At 34.3% G+C, this 12,947-nt stretch overlaps 2 protein-coding genes across 2 annotated transcripts; one reads left to right on the top strand and one right to left on the bottom strand.

The window, feature by feature from the left end:
* Positions 1-1,329: 1,329 nt before the first annotated feature.
* LOC128175633 (uncharacterized) lies at positions 1,330-5,847 on the bottom strand. The gene is made up of 12 exons (XM_052841405.1): positions 5,613-5,847; positions 5,413-5,458; positions 5,280-5,321; positions 5,042-5,118; positions 4,876-4,947; positions 4,345-4,471; positions 3,975-4,069; positions 3,700-3,768; positions 3,463-3,607; positions 2,901-3,278; positions 2,248-2,619; positions 1,330-1,965 (listed from the first exon to the last, which is right to left on the bottom strand). Exons 2-12 carry the CDS (start codon positions 5,438-5,440, stop codon positions 1,583-1,585), a joined length of 1,788 nt encoding a protein of 595 aa, XP_052697365.1. The 5' UTR covers positions 5,441-5,458; positions 5,613-5,847; the 3' UTR covers positions 1,330-1,582.
* LOC128175632 (uncharacterized) lies at positions 5,646-11,690 on the top strand. Its single transcript, XM_052841404.1, has 11 exons — positions 5,646-5,663; positions 5,846-5,942; positions 6,036-6,077; positions 6,181-6,257; positions 6,374-6,445; positions 6,529-6,655; positions 9,405-9,499; positions 9,730-9,798; positions 9,891-10,419; positions 10,695-11,066; positions 11,253-11,690. Exons 2-11 carry the CDS (start codon positions 5,909-5,911, stop codon positions 11,633-11,635), a joined length of 1,800 nt encoding a protein of 599 aa, XP_052697364.1. The 5' UTR covers positions 5,646-5,663; positions 5,846-5,908; the 3' UTR covers positions 11,636-11,690.
* Positions 11,691-12,947: the final 1,257 nt, after the last annotated feature.

The raw sequence follows: 12,947 nt of genomic DNA, 5'->3' as shown, positions 1-12,947 counted from the left end.
TGGGTTTACGCGCGAGAATATTTAAACTGCACATCACTGGTAGATGCGTGCACAATATTTCATTAAAAGACTTTAATTATTATCAAAAAGATTTTCATAACAAGTCGACCAGATAACTGTTAAAAAATATATAGATACAAAAAAGATTTTAGAATTAAGAATTTCAATACTATAGAAATAGAAATATAAAATAAATATTGCCGATGTTCGAGACATTTTTGTTTCAAATGTTAGACGGTATCATAAAATAGCCCAAAGTTTGTGTCTGATGTATTCTGACCTATAGTCATTTTATAATTATTTGAATAATTTCCTCTTTAAAAAAAATAAATGACGATTTTGATCATCAAACCCTTTACGAATAAAAAAACGAAAAAAAAACGAAGTCGAGTAAATAATCTACTACAAGAATTAGAACCGAACATGGATAGATATTTTAAAACACGAGTGGCCAGTGGTACTGTCATATAGACGGAAATTCTGTACTACTCTCTGTCCCAAGTTTTTGTTTCCACTACCGGTACTTTTTTGCTGCATATTACGATCAACATAAATATCTTTGTGTCTAAGGTACATTCGTCACTTTAATTAAAAAAATCCAGTTTTTTCTGTTTTGAAACGCCCCTCTATCGTTTCAGATTTTAATACAACCAAATATATCAAGTCTACGGGTATATTGGATATCAAACGAAATATATAGTACACGGATGATAATGTTGAACAATTCTGCGAGGAGTCCCTGGAATTTCGGAATGTAAAAGATGTCAGATTTTCTAAATTATAAATCCTAAATAAGAGATGTTTTTTTTGTTTCTGTTAATTTCCAAAGGAAAAGTCTAATCCTGTTCGGTTGTTTTTTCGTTGGGGAAGTTTATGCGGGAAAAAAGTATATGCTACAACACCGGACTAAACAATGATATGCAAAAACATTAGCTCGTATGTTGCAAAATTTTACCGGACAACGTAAAAAAAGATACACTTTTTTATGCTTAATATATTTGTTCAATGTCACAAAGTAACGCAAAAAATGTTTACGGCTACTTCGAAAACGTCACGTCAATAGTAATGTCATGTTGTAAATTTTGTGTTTACACTCACCCAAGAAATTCAAATTAAAACTTGACAGCAAGTCCATTAAAACATTGCGTGCACAGACTTGACACGATTGTCTCGAGAAATTTGCCATATTAATTAATAAAATTAATATAATATTTATGAAATAGAATTGTAATTAATGTTTTTAATTTAAAAAGGGAAATTTCTTTTTTTTTTCTCAACACACAGATCCACTATTAGTAAATCTAAACGTTTACTTGCTGTTTTAAGTGGAAACTAAAAAGTGCAAACAAATATTTTTATTTTCTTATGGTCCATTTATTGAGGAAGCACAAACAACAGCTAGTTTACATGCATGTTTGTTAGCTTTAAAAAATTCCTTACATAAGTAAAAGAAATAATTATACTTTTAAAGAAAGTTCATTTTTCATATTATTTATGAACAGTTTACCCACATATTTTAAAAAAAGGATTTTTAAAGATTATGGCAACCTTGTTAATTTTCCAAGGTTACAAAACTACATTATTATGTTTCAGTAAGCAGTGTACCAAAGAAAAGTGATTGTCCCCCATCCACCGTCCCGTATTTAACTCCAACTGAGACTTGATCATTGGACGACAATTCTAAAACAGCCACTGCGGAAGTGTCGTCATAACCAGAATGGCGTCCATCAGATCTCGTCTCGAACTTTTCTACTCCATTGACCCTCAAATCAGTCCGAACTAGTCCCCGATTAGCCTCTATGTTGTAAAGAAATATGTAAATTCCATCTCGATCTGCCGTAAAAATACCAGTGCTACCCGAGTAACCATGGTGATAGCTAGAGTAAATCCTGCTAAATACGACAGGACTTCTCGAAGAGTCGGAGTAAAGGTGGGCAAGGAATAGGGGGTAGGTTGTTTTATTAACTGCAAGCAAATCATAAAAATCAAGTTAATCTTTTTTTATCCAAGAAATATCGATTGTCTACAATGTATATACATTTATAATCTCTATAGTTTTTTTGTCATTTTTTTCAATTTTAAAATTCAAATTATTCTTTGAATTTCGTAGAAAGTGTATATGAAGTTGATAAAATTATAAAGTCATTTATTTGCCATCTTAGGTGCCAAGAATTTATTCATTAATAAAATATGCCATGAATTGAACCACGGATAAACATTTATTTTTATGGATAAAACTCTACCTACCGCTTGAGTCATCTATCAGCTGCCAGCCCGCAAACACGGAATGGCTGGCCATTCTACTGGCTTCGGAATTCACATATTCACCGGCATTCAACCATCCAAAACTCATTAAACTGCTACTATCATAGAGGCTGCTGGCTGAGTCTACCCACACATCCGGTTGAGATTCACCGTTACTGAAGTGAAGTTTACAGCTGTACTCATAGTTTCCAGAGGTACTACCCGACATCATGAAAACGTAAAGACCAGAACGAGGTGCAACGAATCTTCCGGTGGAGGTGGAGTATGCGCTGTCTGTGTCCAAGGTTTCGTTGTCAAAGACTATGGTACTGCCAGTAACTTCTCGAGACAGGGACACAGAAAACGCTGCATCTTCTGTTTTAAGAAAGAGAGTCTTTATACATATTTAAGTATTTTTTTAAAGAGAGTAACTACTAAGTATGATATTTCAACATCATATACATGTATTAATTATGATTTTACAGACATGTCAATAAAATCAGGAGTTAATTTTAAAAATTGTAAAAAAAAGAAAAAAAAAAGAGAGAAAAAAAGAAGCAACACATCAAATTATATGCAATTATAAATCAAGCGTTTGTTTTCTAGAATAGGATTTGATATCAATATGTCATATTTCCAAAAAGAAATATTCAAACCAGTTTTGTTAATCTTCCAGCCTGAGAACAAAGTATGCTTTGCTAGCGCGTTTCCCTTTGTGACCTTGACTTTTACTTCATCGCCTAAACTGAGTTTTAGAACAGTAAAAGAAGTTGTCGTGTCGTAATATGAGGACGCTTGGTCGGCCCTTGACAATGCTTGTTGTACACCATTCACAAGAAGCACGGCTTCTGTTCTTTGGCCGTACGTCTCTATGGTCCAGGAAAATACATACAGTCCGGGGGTAGGTACAGTAAACACTCCTGTGGTGTTGTCGTATCCCCCGCCGACGTTTGTAATCACGTAGTCAAAAATAACCACAGCGTTACTTGTAGGACTGTAGGCGACAGCGTGGAAGGCAACGTGATCTGGCATTACTAAAACAATAGATTTACAGCAAATTTAACACTTTAAATTGACAATTACCTACAAGTAGCTCTCTATATACGGATATTAACGAATGATTTAATCACCAAAGCAATGATAGCTAAGACTGGTCGTACATTTCAATGTTGTTGACAACACAACTACATCTACTGTTTGGTAAATATCGCATCGTACCTGGTTTGTTGACGTTGTTGACGGTGGCGTTGGACGCTGTAGAACAGTCAGAATTACACAGATCACCGTCACAGCAGTGAATACACAGCCCCGACAGGTCACGCCTTCTACCGACCACAGGACCCGTAAAATGGGGGAGACAACCCTTTAAGGGAACACATTCATTATCACATATTGCATATTAGGATCTAATCGATTACTGGAATTCACAATGAGCAATCTTGGAAGGTACCTTACCATTATAGATTCGCATTTGGAAGTGAAATACCTTTTTCCAAAGATGGATTTTTCGTGAATAAAACATTTCTAAAAAGTTAAGATTATGCATGTAAATGCTTTAAAATCAAAACATTTCCAAAATTGACCGTAAGTTATTTGTTCTTTAATGCCATTGTATTTTTACAATACTCATTAAATTTTTGTGGATATTTTTTAATATTAAGGATACATTACCGGTATATATGTTTGCTGCACGAAAAAGATGGTTGTATTAGCTGTATGATTGGACTTACTTGGTTGAGGTTACAGGGAGTTACTGTATGGCAATCCCTTGGATCCGACACATTCTCACAGTCAAAACAAATCGGTCCCCGGGTGGCTGGGTATTCTAACAGAAGGGAGATAAATAAGTTTAAAAATACGTTTGTACAGTACATTTGGAATAGCTATACAATGTTTACTTTCAGTTTATTAATCAAGGTTCCAAATTTACACGGTTTGTTAATGCATACATATGGATGAAGATGCGGAAGATTTTCAATGATTTATTGTAAAACAATAAATGTTAATGTTCATTTGAATATGTAAAGTTATAGGAATTGCATGTTCATTGAAAGAATATGCACATTTACATAAGCATATATCAAACATCCATGGACTTACTTGGAGAGCCACAGCCGTAAGCGTTACAGATATCTGAAGTACAACAGTCTCTGCACTGAACTACGCCGTCTATGTACTGACTTCTCTTGGTACTGACCACTGTTCTATTGTCCACAGCAGCACATTCCTGTAAGTACAATTATAATAACATACTATTGTTTTGCTTGTTGTTTGTAAACTCTATAATATTTTTGTCATTATCATTTTACAATAAATAACTCATGAAACTGATCAGACACATTTATTGATATTTTTGAAAAAATATGAACAATAAGTTGTTTATATTAAAGGTAGAACGTGTTGGTTCCGTATGAACAAATCAGACCAAGTGCGTAGTATCTATGGAGAAAACCAAAGGGTCTATGTATAAATAGTTTTTCTACATGACAGAGTTAAAAATTCATTCCTTTATCCATAGTGTTTTTTTCCTTTAGGCTATGAAATCTACCATTATCAAGAAACGTAAAAAAGCTACTAGTCCCGTCTCATTAATGTTGTATTCAATTCGACATTTGATCAGTTTGAGAATACCTGTTTCGGATAGCATCCTGTCCAGTAGCCTATGTCTCCATTGTCTGCCCGGTACTGCTGCACTGCACATACCTGTTGGTTATGAGAACAATATACTAGCATAGCCAATATCTATCATGTACACAAAAATATGTAAATGTACAGATATTGACATAGAAGTGTCTACCTCTCCGTCCTGACAGTGTTCAATTTTGTTGCACAGTCTGGGTTCAGTAACATCGGAACATCTCAAACACATCAAACCTTTTTAGTTCAATATTAAAAGCAAATTAATCATTGTGTACCAGTCATCGAATCGTTTATATCATCAAACTATACTTTACATGATAGTTGACAACGCGATAACATACTAGTTTACGACAATAAAATGTAATGGATCGTCAATACTGTTCTTGAACTTTTACCTTTGGCACTTCTTATTGCAATGCACAAACCGACCAAGTTAACTGAAATTATAAATCAATTAAAGACTGATTATAAAAAAGATCGAATAGCAGTATGCCGAGAAATAAAAAGATAAAAATATGAAAAACTTACAAAGTTTCTCTACCAATCGGCGCTTCATGGTCTTGTTTTTAAGGTCCTAGTATACATGCGCAAAGAAAAATCGTTAATGCAATAATCACAATGGACTCATATTAATCTCATCATAGTCATAGTTATTTGTATGTTTCAAGAAAAATTGTCAGATAATTTCTATTGCCCCTGTTAAGTTTATCAGCGTAATCCCTAAATACCTTCGTACAACTAGTACTGTCCTCAGTGGAATTAAATCCACTTGATAAGATGTAGGTATTGAGTTGGTAATGGCCGTTTCTATGTCTCAAAATAATATTAGATCTACAATTTCAGGATTTAATCGCTGTTTGAAATCAACAGTTGGCGTAGACGCTCGTTCCTTTTGTTTTAAATTTTGCAATTTTCAGTCCATATTGTAAAATACGCTGTTATTTCGCAATAACTGTTACAGGTCCAGTCTACCTATTTTCATTGCTTATCTCTCAAGTATTTGAACGACCTCTAATAGACAGATATGTGTATAATTTCTGTAATGCAAACATCTTTATGTGAGTTTCTTATTGGTGTTTTCTAATGATATTTAAAGATTTTCAATGTAGTTTAATATTGGAGTATTCAAAACTCATTTTTTTTTCTTTCAGTTTTATTTGTTGTTTTCTTTTCCACCAACAAAATCGTTTACGGTGAGTATAATAAAATGAACATTCAATTTTACGTACATATGATATGTGCCTTTATGCTTCATTCGCAAAAAACCTTATCGACTGAAAAAAAATTATCTTCAAGGTTTAATGTGCCTAAGATGTTCCGATGTTACTGAGCCCAGACTTTGCAACAAAATTGAACGCTGTCAGGATGGGGAGGTATGCTTGTATGTACTTGTAGGAATTGTAACAATCAAGATAAGACATTTATCAAATACACATCCACATCTGTATTTCATATTTATCATACTTTTAATTTTTTTTTAACTGAACAGGTATGTGCAGTGCAGCAGTACCGGGCAGACAATGGAGACATAGGCTACTGGACAGGATGCTATCCTAAACAGGTGAATAAAAACCGCACACAATGCTTTTGAAATGAAATAGAAGATTTGCCAGACAAATTAACAATACATAATATTTGTTTCAGGAATGCGCTGCTGTGGACAATAGAACAGTGGTCAGTACCAAGAGAAGTCAGTACATAGACGGCGTAGTTCAGTGCAGAGACTGTTGTACTTCAGATATCTGTAACGCTTATGGCTGTGGCTCTCCAAGTAAGTCCATGGATATTTGATACACGCTCGCTGGTTCTCTAAAATGTGCTTGATTATATAAATATAAATAAATATGTACCATTCATTTTTGTGGATTTACAAGCAAGATCTATTTTGAAATTTTTTTTTATGAAATAAAACCAGGATTAAGTATTAAACCAGTCAAAAGTATTCATTTTGTTTAAAGGGACATGGTGACGCACAAACCCGTGATTTAGCAAATATAGATTTTTTACACGATTTCCATACCGGTATATCATATGAAAAGATGAACTTTTGAAAAATTATGGTGTTTTAAAGTAAATAAATTAAATTACAAAGAGAAAAAAAGAATTAAGCGTTGGGCCAACACGAAAATAATGTAAATACTGCCGCATGGCATGCATCATGAGCCAGAAGCCTCTCATTGAAACATGATGTCTTCAAGAACTATATATTTATTAAGATGCATTTTCTATTTGAGAAATAAAGTACGAGTTTTCGTGAATGTTGCAGAATAACCTCCGAGGTCGAGAAATGTTGTTTTGAAATATAAAAGCCGAGGCGTTAGCCGAGGCTTTTATATTTCAAACAACATTTCGAGACCGAGGAGGTTATCCTGCAACATTCACGATAACAAGAACTTTATTTCTATTCACTAACAGCCCAGTATTTCTACAGATCGTTTCTCCTATAGAGAGACGATTTAGGTCATTTTGACGGCTGTTCCGTGTAGCCCCAATGGTTTTGTTAGTATGTTTACGTGTGTATCGATCAAAGGAATCACATGCAGACGACAGAATCTTTCTTTGGATTTTTAATACTCTTTACTTATTCATAAAATATCTGAGTTATTATCCTAATATTTTATGGGCAGTTTAATACGATTAATACTACTACACGTTATATATTTTATGTAAAAACACGCAGTGAAAATGTGCTAGGGAGGTCCTAGGAACAGCAGCATTGATCTCTTAAAAATAAACATTTGAGGCAATACACATCGTTTTGACTGGAACTAACACGTGAAATTGACATAGTTTTAAGACTTTTTACGGTTTGAAATTGTACTTTCATGGTCACTCTGAGACAAATAGGTATTTCTGATCTGATAATTTACTGATGACGTTCGTGGTATATTGGAGAATAATATCCGCGGCATCTCTTTGATCTCGGCAATAACTGTAGTAGAATAATGTATATTTCTTACCACAGACATCGAATATCTTCAAATTCACATTCTTTTTCCAGTGTGTCAATACCACTGTAACTATTTTTAGAAAGAAATTGCAATCACGTGACACTTAACCAATGTCCAAAACAACTCGGTTTGTTTACGTGTGCAATTTTTGGATGAGTTTTAATGACTTGTAAATTGATAGGTGATGACTTATGATGCGTGAAACCTTCCGTATGATGAAATTTCATGCAGCTCTTCTTATTTCTGTTGTCATAATCGAAATTGAGAAATTACCACGTTTCTTGTTGTTAGTGAATGCGTTAATTAAAAGCTAGGCATAATGTTCTTAAAAGTTATCTAAGCTTTTCAATGAATCATACATATCTTTTTATATTACCAAGTACCTAGTCTAAATTGAAAGCTAAATATATTGTATATATTTTTATTATTTAGTACTGCAATAATTTTGATTAGATCATCATTATTATTAATCGGTTGCAAGTCACAAAATGCAATAAAGTATAGAACAAATTCAATTTTCTACTTCCGAGCTATTCTTATTGGACTCAAATTATAGTTATAGTAGAATACTAGTCCATTGTCAGATAACGCAGTTCTCTTCTTCATTGTTTCACTATTGACTACCCGTGATTTAAGGAAGGAGTCTCCTCGTTATCAAACATACTTCTTATAATTAGAAATTCATGAAATTTTGACACAGTCAAACGGATCATATTACCAAATGATTCTATCAGTTTAATCAAATTTGACTATTTTGTTTTTGCATAAGGGTCAGGTCAAGGTCACTACCTTTTTCCTCAACGTAAAGGATGATGAAAATAAGTGTAGCTCTTTGTAGTTCTGTAGACATTTGTTGAAGATTTGAAGATTCTATTCTTCAATGAAATGTCTATCAGCTTATACTACATAATTGGAATAAATATTTATACTAAAATTGATATAGCTTAGCCCGCATTTTTCTCTAATTTTCTTAAATTTTAAAGAAATTTTGATTATTTTTTTATGCTTCGAATGATGAAATATTTCTGATTTTTATATATTATAAAGACTTTATATAAAGATATGAATTGACAAAAAGGCTAATATATTGACCATTTAAACAGAGAGAAAAACTGATTTTAGTGATTTATTCACAAAAATCAATGTATAGAATGGGCGCTTTAAAAAGCTTATAAAAATGTAATTTGATAGGCAAATCATATTTTAAAAACATATTCTTAAACCCAAGTATCATATCATTAGTTCACAGAAGTAAAAAAAAAATCCAACATTAATGTTATTGTTTTTAAAATGCTAAAACAGACTCATTAATCTGCAGCAATTCTGAATTGCGAAACATGTGATATTTTCCTATGCCAATATTACGCAAAAAATATATTCCGTGTTAGATTCTAAACATTGATTGTTTTTTCTATCCGAGTTGTATGATAGTAAAAGAAAGAAAGAAAAATATATTAATACTATTTTAATTTCCTTTTGTCTTGATTTAATGAACATTTAATCAAATTTACGTTTGACAAGTCAAAAACCAGAAGACTCCTTCCTTAATACATATACTTTGTCCTCTAGAATACCCAGCCACCCGGGGACCTATTTGTTTTGACTGTGAGAATTTGTCGGATCCAAGGGATTGCCATACAGTAACTCCCTGTAACCTCAACCAAGTAAGTCCAATCATATAGCTAATACAACCATCTTTTTTGTGCACCAAACATAATCACATATAATGTCTTATTAATATTTGAATATGTTTACCAAGATTAAATGAGTTTTGTATTAATACAAATTTAAGTCATTTCAGAACTAACAACTTGCTAGTAATCGCACAAGTTAGGATATATTTTGGCGCTGTTTTGATTTTAAAGCATATACATGCACTGTTTTAATCTTTTAGAAATGTTTTATACACGAAAAATCCGTCTTTGGTAAAAGGTATTTCACATCCAAATGCGAATCCATAATGGTAAGTTGCGATCCGTGAATGTTCATTGTGTATTCAAGTAATCCAATAAAGTTAGGTCCTACAATGATATATATAAACGTGTTCCCTTATAGGGTTGTCTCCCCCATTTCACGGGTCCTGTGGTCGGTAGGAGGCGTGACCTGTCGGGGCTGTGTATTCACTGCTGTGACGGGGATCTGTGTAACGCTGATTGTTCTACAGCATCCAACGCCACCGTCAACAACGTCAACAAACCAGCTACTAGTATGCCAGATCACGTTGCCTTCCACGCTGTCGCCTACAGTCCTACAAATAACGCTGTGGTTATTTTTGACCACGTGATTACAAACGTCGGCGGGGGATACGACAACACCACAGGGGTGTTCATTGTACCCACCCCCGGGCTGTATGTATTTTCCTGGACCATAGAGACGTACCGTCAAAGAACAGAAGCTGTGCTTCTTGTGAATGGTGTACAACAAGCATTGTCAAGGGCCGACCAAGCGTCCTCATATTACGACACTACCACCTCCTTTGCAGTCCAAAACCTGACACTGAACGACAAAGTAAAAGTCAAGGTCATTCTTGGACGCTCAGAACCAAGGCATACAATCTTTTCCGGCTGGAAGATCAATAACACCGGTAATGTTTGAAAAATTATTGGATACTAAGTAAATTATAATCAGCGAAAATTGACATGAGGAGGACGACAAATAATCATGATTAGGCTACGTGAGTTATATGGATGATGAAAACTTGAGATCTGTAAAGTTTTAATAACAGAACAAAACTGTTTGATATGGACAAATAATAAATGACGGACATGTATTATATTATTCATGTCATATAATTATAAGCATGTAATTTAATACATGACTCATACAATTTCGAGTATGATACAATCGCTTTTTTTTCAGATGATACGGCGTTTTCTGCGTCCCTGTCACGAGAAGTTACGGGCAGTACCATAATCTTTAACAACGAAACCTTAGACACAGACAGCGCATACTCCACCTCCACTGGAAGATTCGTGGCGCCTCGTTCTGGTCTTTACGTTTTCATGATGTCGGCTGTTATATATGGAAATCATGAATATACCTGCGATTTCTCCTTTAGCAATGGTAACGATCAACCAGAGATATGGGTGGACTCAGCTAGTGGACTATATGACAGCGCCAGCTACATGACGTTCGGCTGGTTGAATAGCGGCGATTACGTGTATACACATGCAAGCAGAATGACAACCTCCTCTGTGTTTGCTGGATGGCAGCTGGTGGATGATGCAAATGGTTTGTAGAGCTGTTTAGTATTGACTGCAAGAACTATGTTAGGGTGTATATGCACTGTAGAGCAAAAACAGATCATAAGGCCACATTGTTCGATTTTTTGTCAGTGGCAGTCGTATCGATGTTAAAGAATATTAGCGAGGTTGCCAAAGGTTAAAATCTTCTGGTATTAATGTGTTCTTTTTTTAGTTTCCAAAGTAAGATATCCAGCGTTTCTTGCACATCTTAGTGGAGACACCACCCGTTCCCCCATCGTCTTTAATCGTGTTCACTCGGGTTATCACCACGGCTACTCGACGAGCACTGGGAAGTTCACTGCAGATCGTGACGGCGTGTACGTATTTCTACACAATATAGAAGCGGCAGGGTCTGTTGTGAATACCGCTCTAGCAGTGAACGGAAACGTTAAAGTGGAGACAAGGTCTGACGGCCGCCATTCGGGCTATGACGACACGTCTGCTGTCACCGTCCTGGAGCTGGCTTCTGGGGATCAAGTCTACGTTAATATACAAAGCGGGGGAGCAGATGATGGGCAGACTCTTTTCTTTGGCATTCTGCTATTTGAACTCTGAATATTCTGTTTGTAGAGGTTGGTTATCCAATAAAAACTGATCAATTTCTAAAAAATAGCTTTTTCAAAACGCAGTCCTTTGGTTGTCTGTTAAAGCTGTAGACCTCGCTGCTTTTGGAGGCTCTCGACATCAGAGTATTGTAAAGTATAAAGCGTATACATGTATAACCTAACGTGCCAAAAGTATATCAACTTTTCTTTTTTCCCTGTGTATTTCATTGAAAACAAGACTGATATTTAAAAGGGTTTTTGTCTCAATTTTTGTCAGATTTCGAAGAAATTTTTATTGATTAAAGTAGATTCAATTTGCACTTCTTGACATACATTGAAATAGTTTTTGACACCTCATGTGTAAATTTTTATACCTCAAACACAACAAGAACATATTTTTCAAGTGCTCTTCTATATATCTTTTGCAATTTGCGATTCGAAAAATCTTAATTTGGATTGTGAATATCAAATCTTAAAGCTGCTTGGTCCGATTTTTTTGTTATTACAGTATCAAAATTTTTTCCATACAAATCATTTATCTTAGAAAGTTATGGACTTTCTCCTATTTACACCAGCAGAATCAGTCTCCTTTCAAAGTTAGAAATATTCAAAGTAAATAAAAATAATTTCTCTTTGGGCAAACGAAAAAACAAACCAAAATGCATCACGGGAACGTTTAGAAAATGAAACCGCTTGGTTTCGTCCCCCGAATGATTGGGGTTATTCAACCCGCATGCTATGCATCGATTGTAAAGAAAGCAGACTTCAGAAATATTAGCGAACAAAACGTACACATGTTTATTTGGAATTTGTCTGATCATTTCGACCTTTATTTAAAGCGATGTCAAATTCGTAATACAACCATACCCGTCTCGTCGTGAGGGGTGAAATTTAACATGAGGCGAAATAACCCAGTACCTTTTAATGTCGTTTGTTTTGTTAGCAAATTTTGTACGCATATTTCTTCATTGAAATTTGGCATAATTGACGGGTAAAACTACTGCAATGTCTATTATTATACATATATTAAGCATAGCCATCGTTAAAAAGCGTATTTAAATATCATGCAAAAAAAAAACCCCAAAAAACAAAACAAAAAAAACAATAACAACTAGAGAAATTCTGAATTTATCAATTTAAGTCTTTTCAAAATTGGTCAAGGGATAATTTTTTAAAGATTCTTTGAAACATGTTGGTTTTCAATGAAATATATAGTGAAAAAGAAAAAAGTTGTACTTTTGGCACCTGAGTGTAGGTCGAAAACCCCTACAGTCAACTATTAATGGACCTCATCATTTTAGTATCTAAAAAATAAGCAAAGG

This window comes from Crassostrea angulata, chromosome 3 (genome assembly GCF_025612915.1).
Source record: "Crassostrea angulata isolate pt1a10 chromosome 3, ASM2561291v2, whole genome shotgun sequence".
NCBI classification, from domain to species: Eukaryota; Metazoa; Mollusca; class Bivalvia; order Ostreida; family Ostreidae; genus Magallana; species Magallana angulata.
This window is presented reverse-complemented; position numbering and strand designations above follow the sequence as displayed.

Coding starts and splice junctions, on each gene's coding strand:
- LOC128175632 (XM_052841404.1), top strand. CDS start 5,909: ATGTGTATAATTTCTGTAATGCAAACATCTTTAT. Junction 5,943..6,035: donor TGTAATGCAAACATCTTTAT/GTGAGTTTCTTA, acceptor TTTTTCTTTCAG/TTTTATTTGTTGTTTTCTTT. Junction 6,656..9,404: donor TTATGGCTGTGGCTCTCCAA/GTAAGTCCATGG, acceptor TTTGTCCTCTAG/AATACCCAGCCACCCGGGGA.
- LOC128175633 (XM_052841405.1), bottom strand. CDS start 5,440: ATGAAGCGCCGATTGGTAGAGAAACTTT. Junction 5,119..5,279: donor TGCAATAAGAAGTGCCAAAG/GTAAAAGTTCAA, acceptor TGAACTAAAAAG/GTTTGATGTGTTTGAGATGT. Junction 3,608..3,699: donor CCAAATGCGAATCTATAATG/GTAAGGTACCTT, acceptor GTTCCCTTAAAG/GGTTGTCTCCCCCATTTTAC.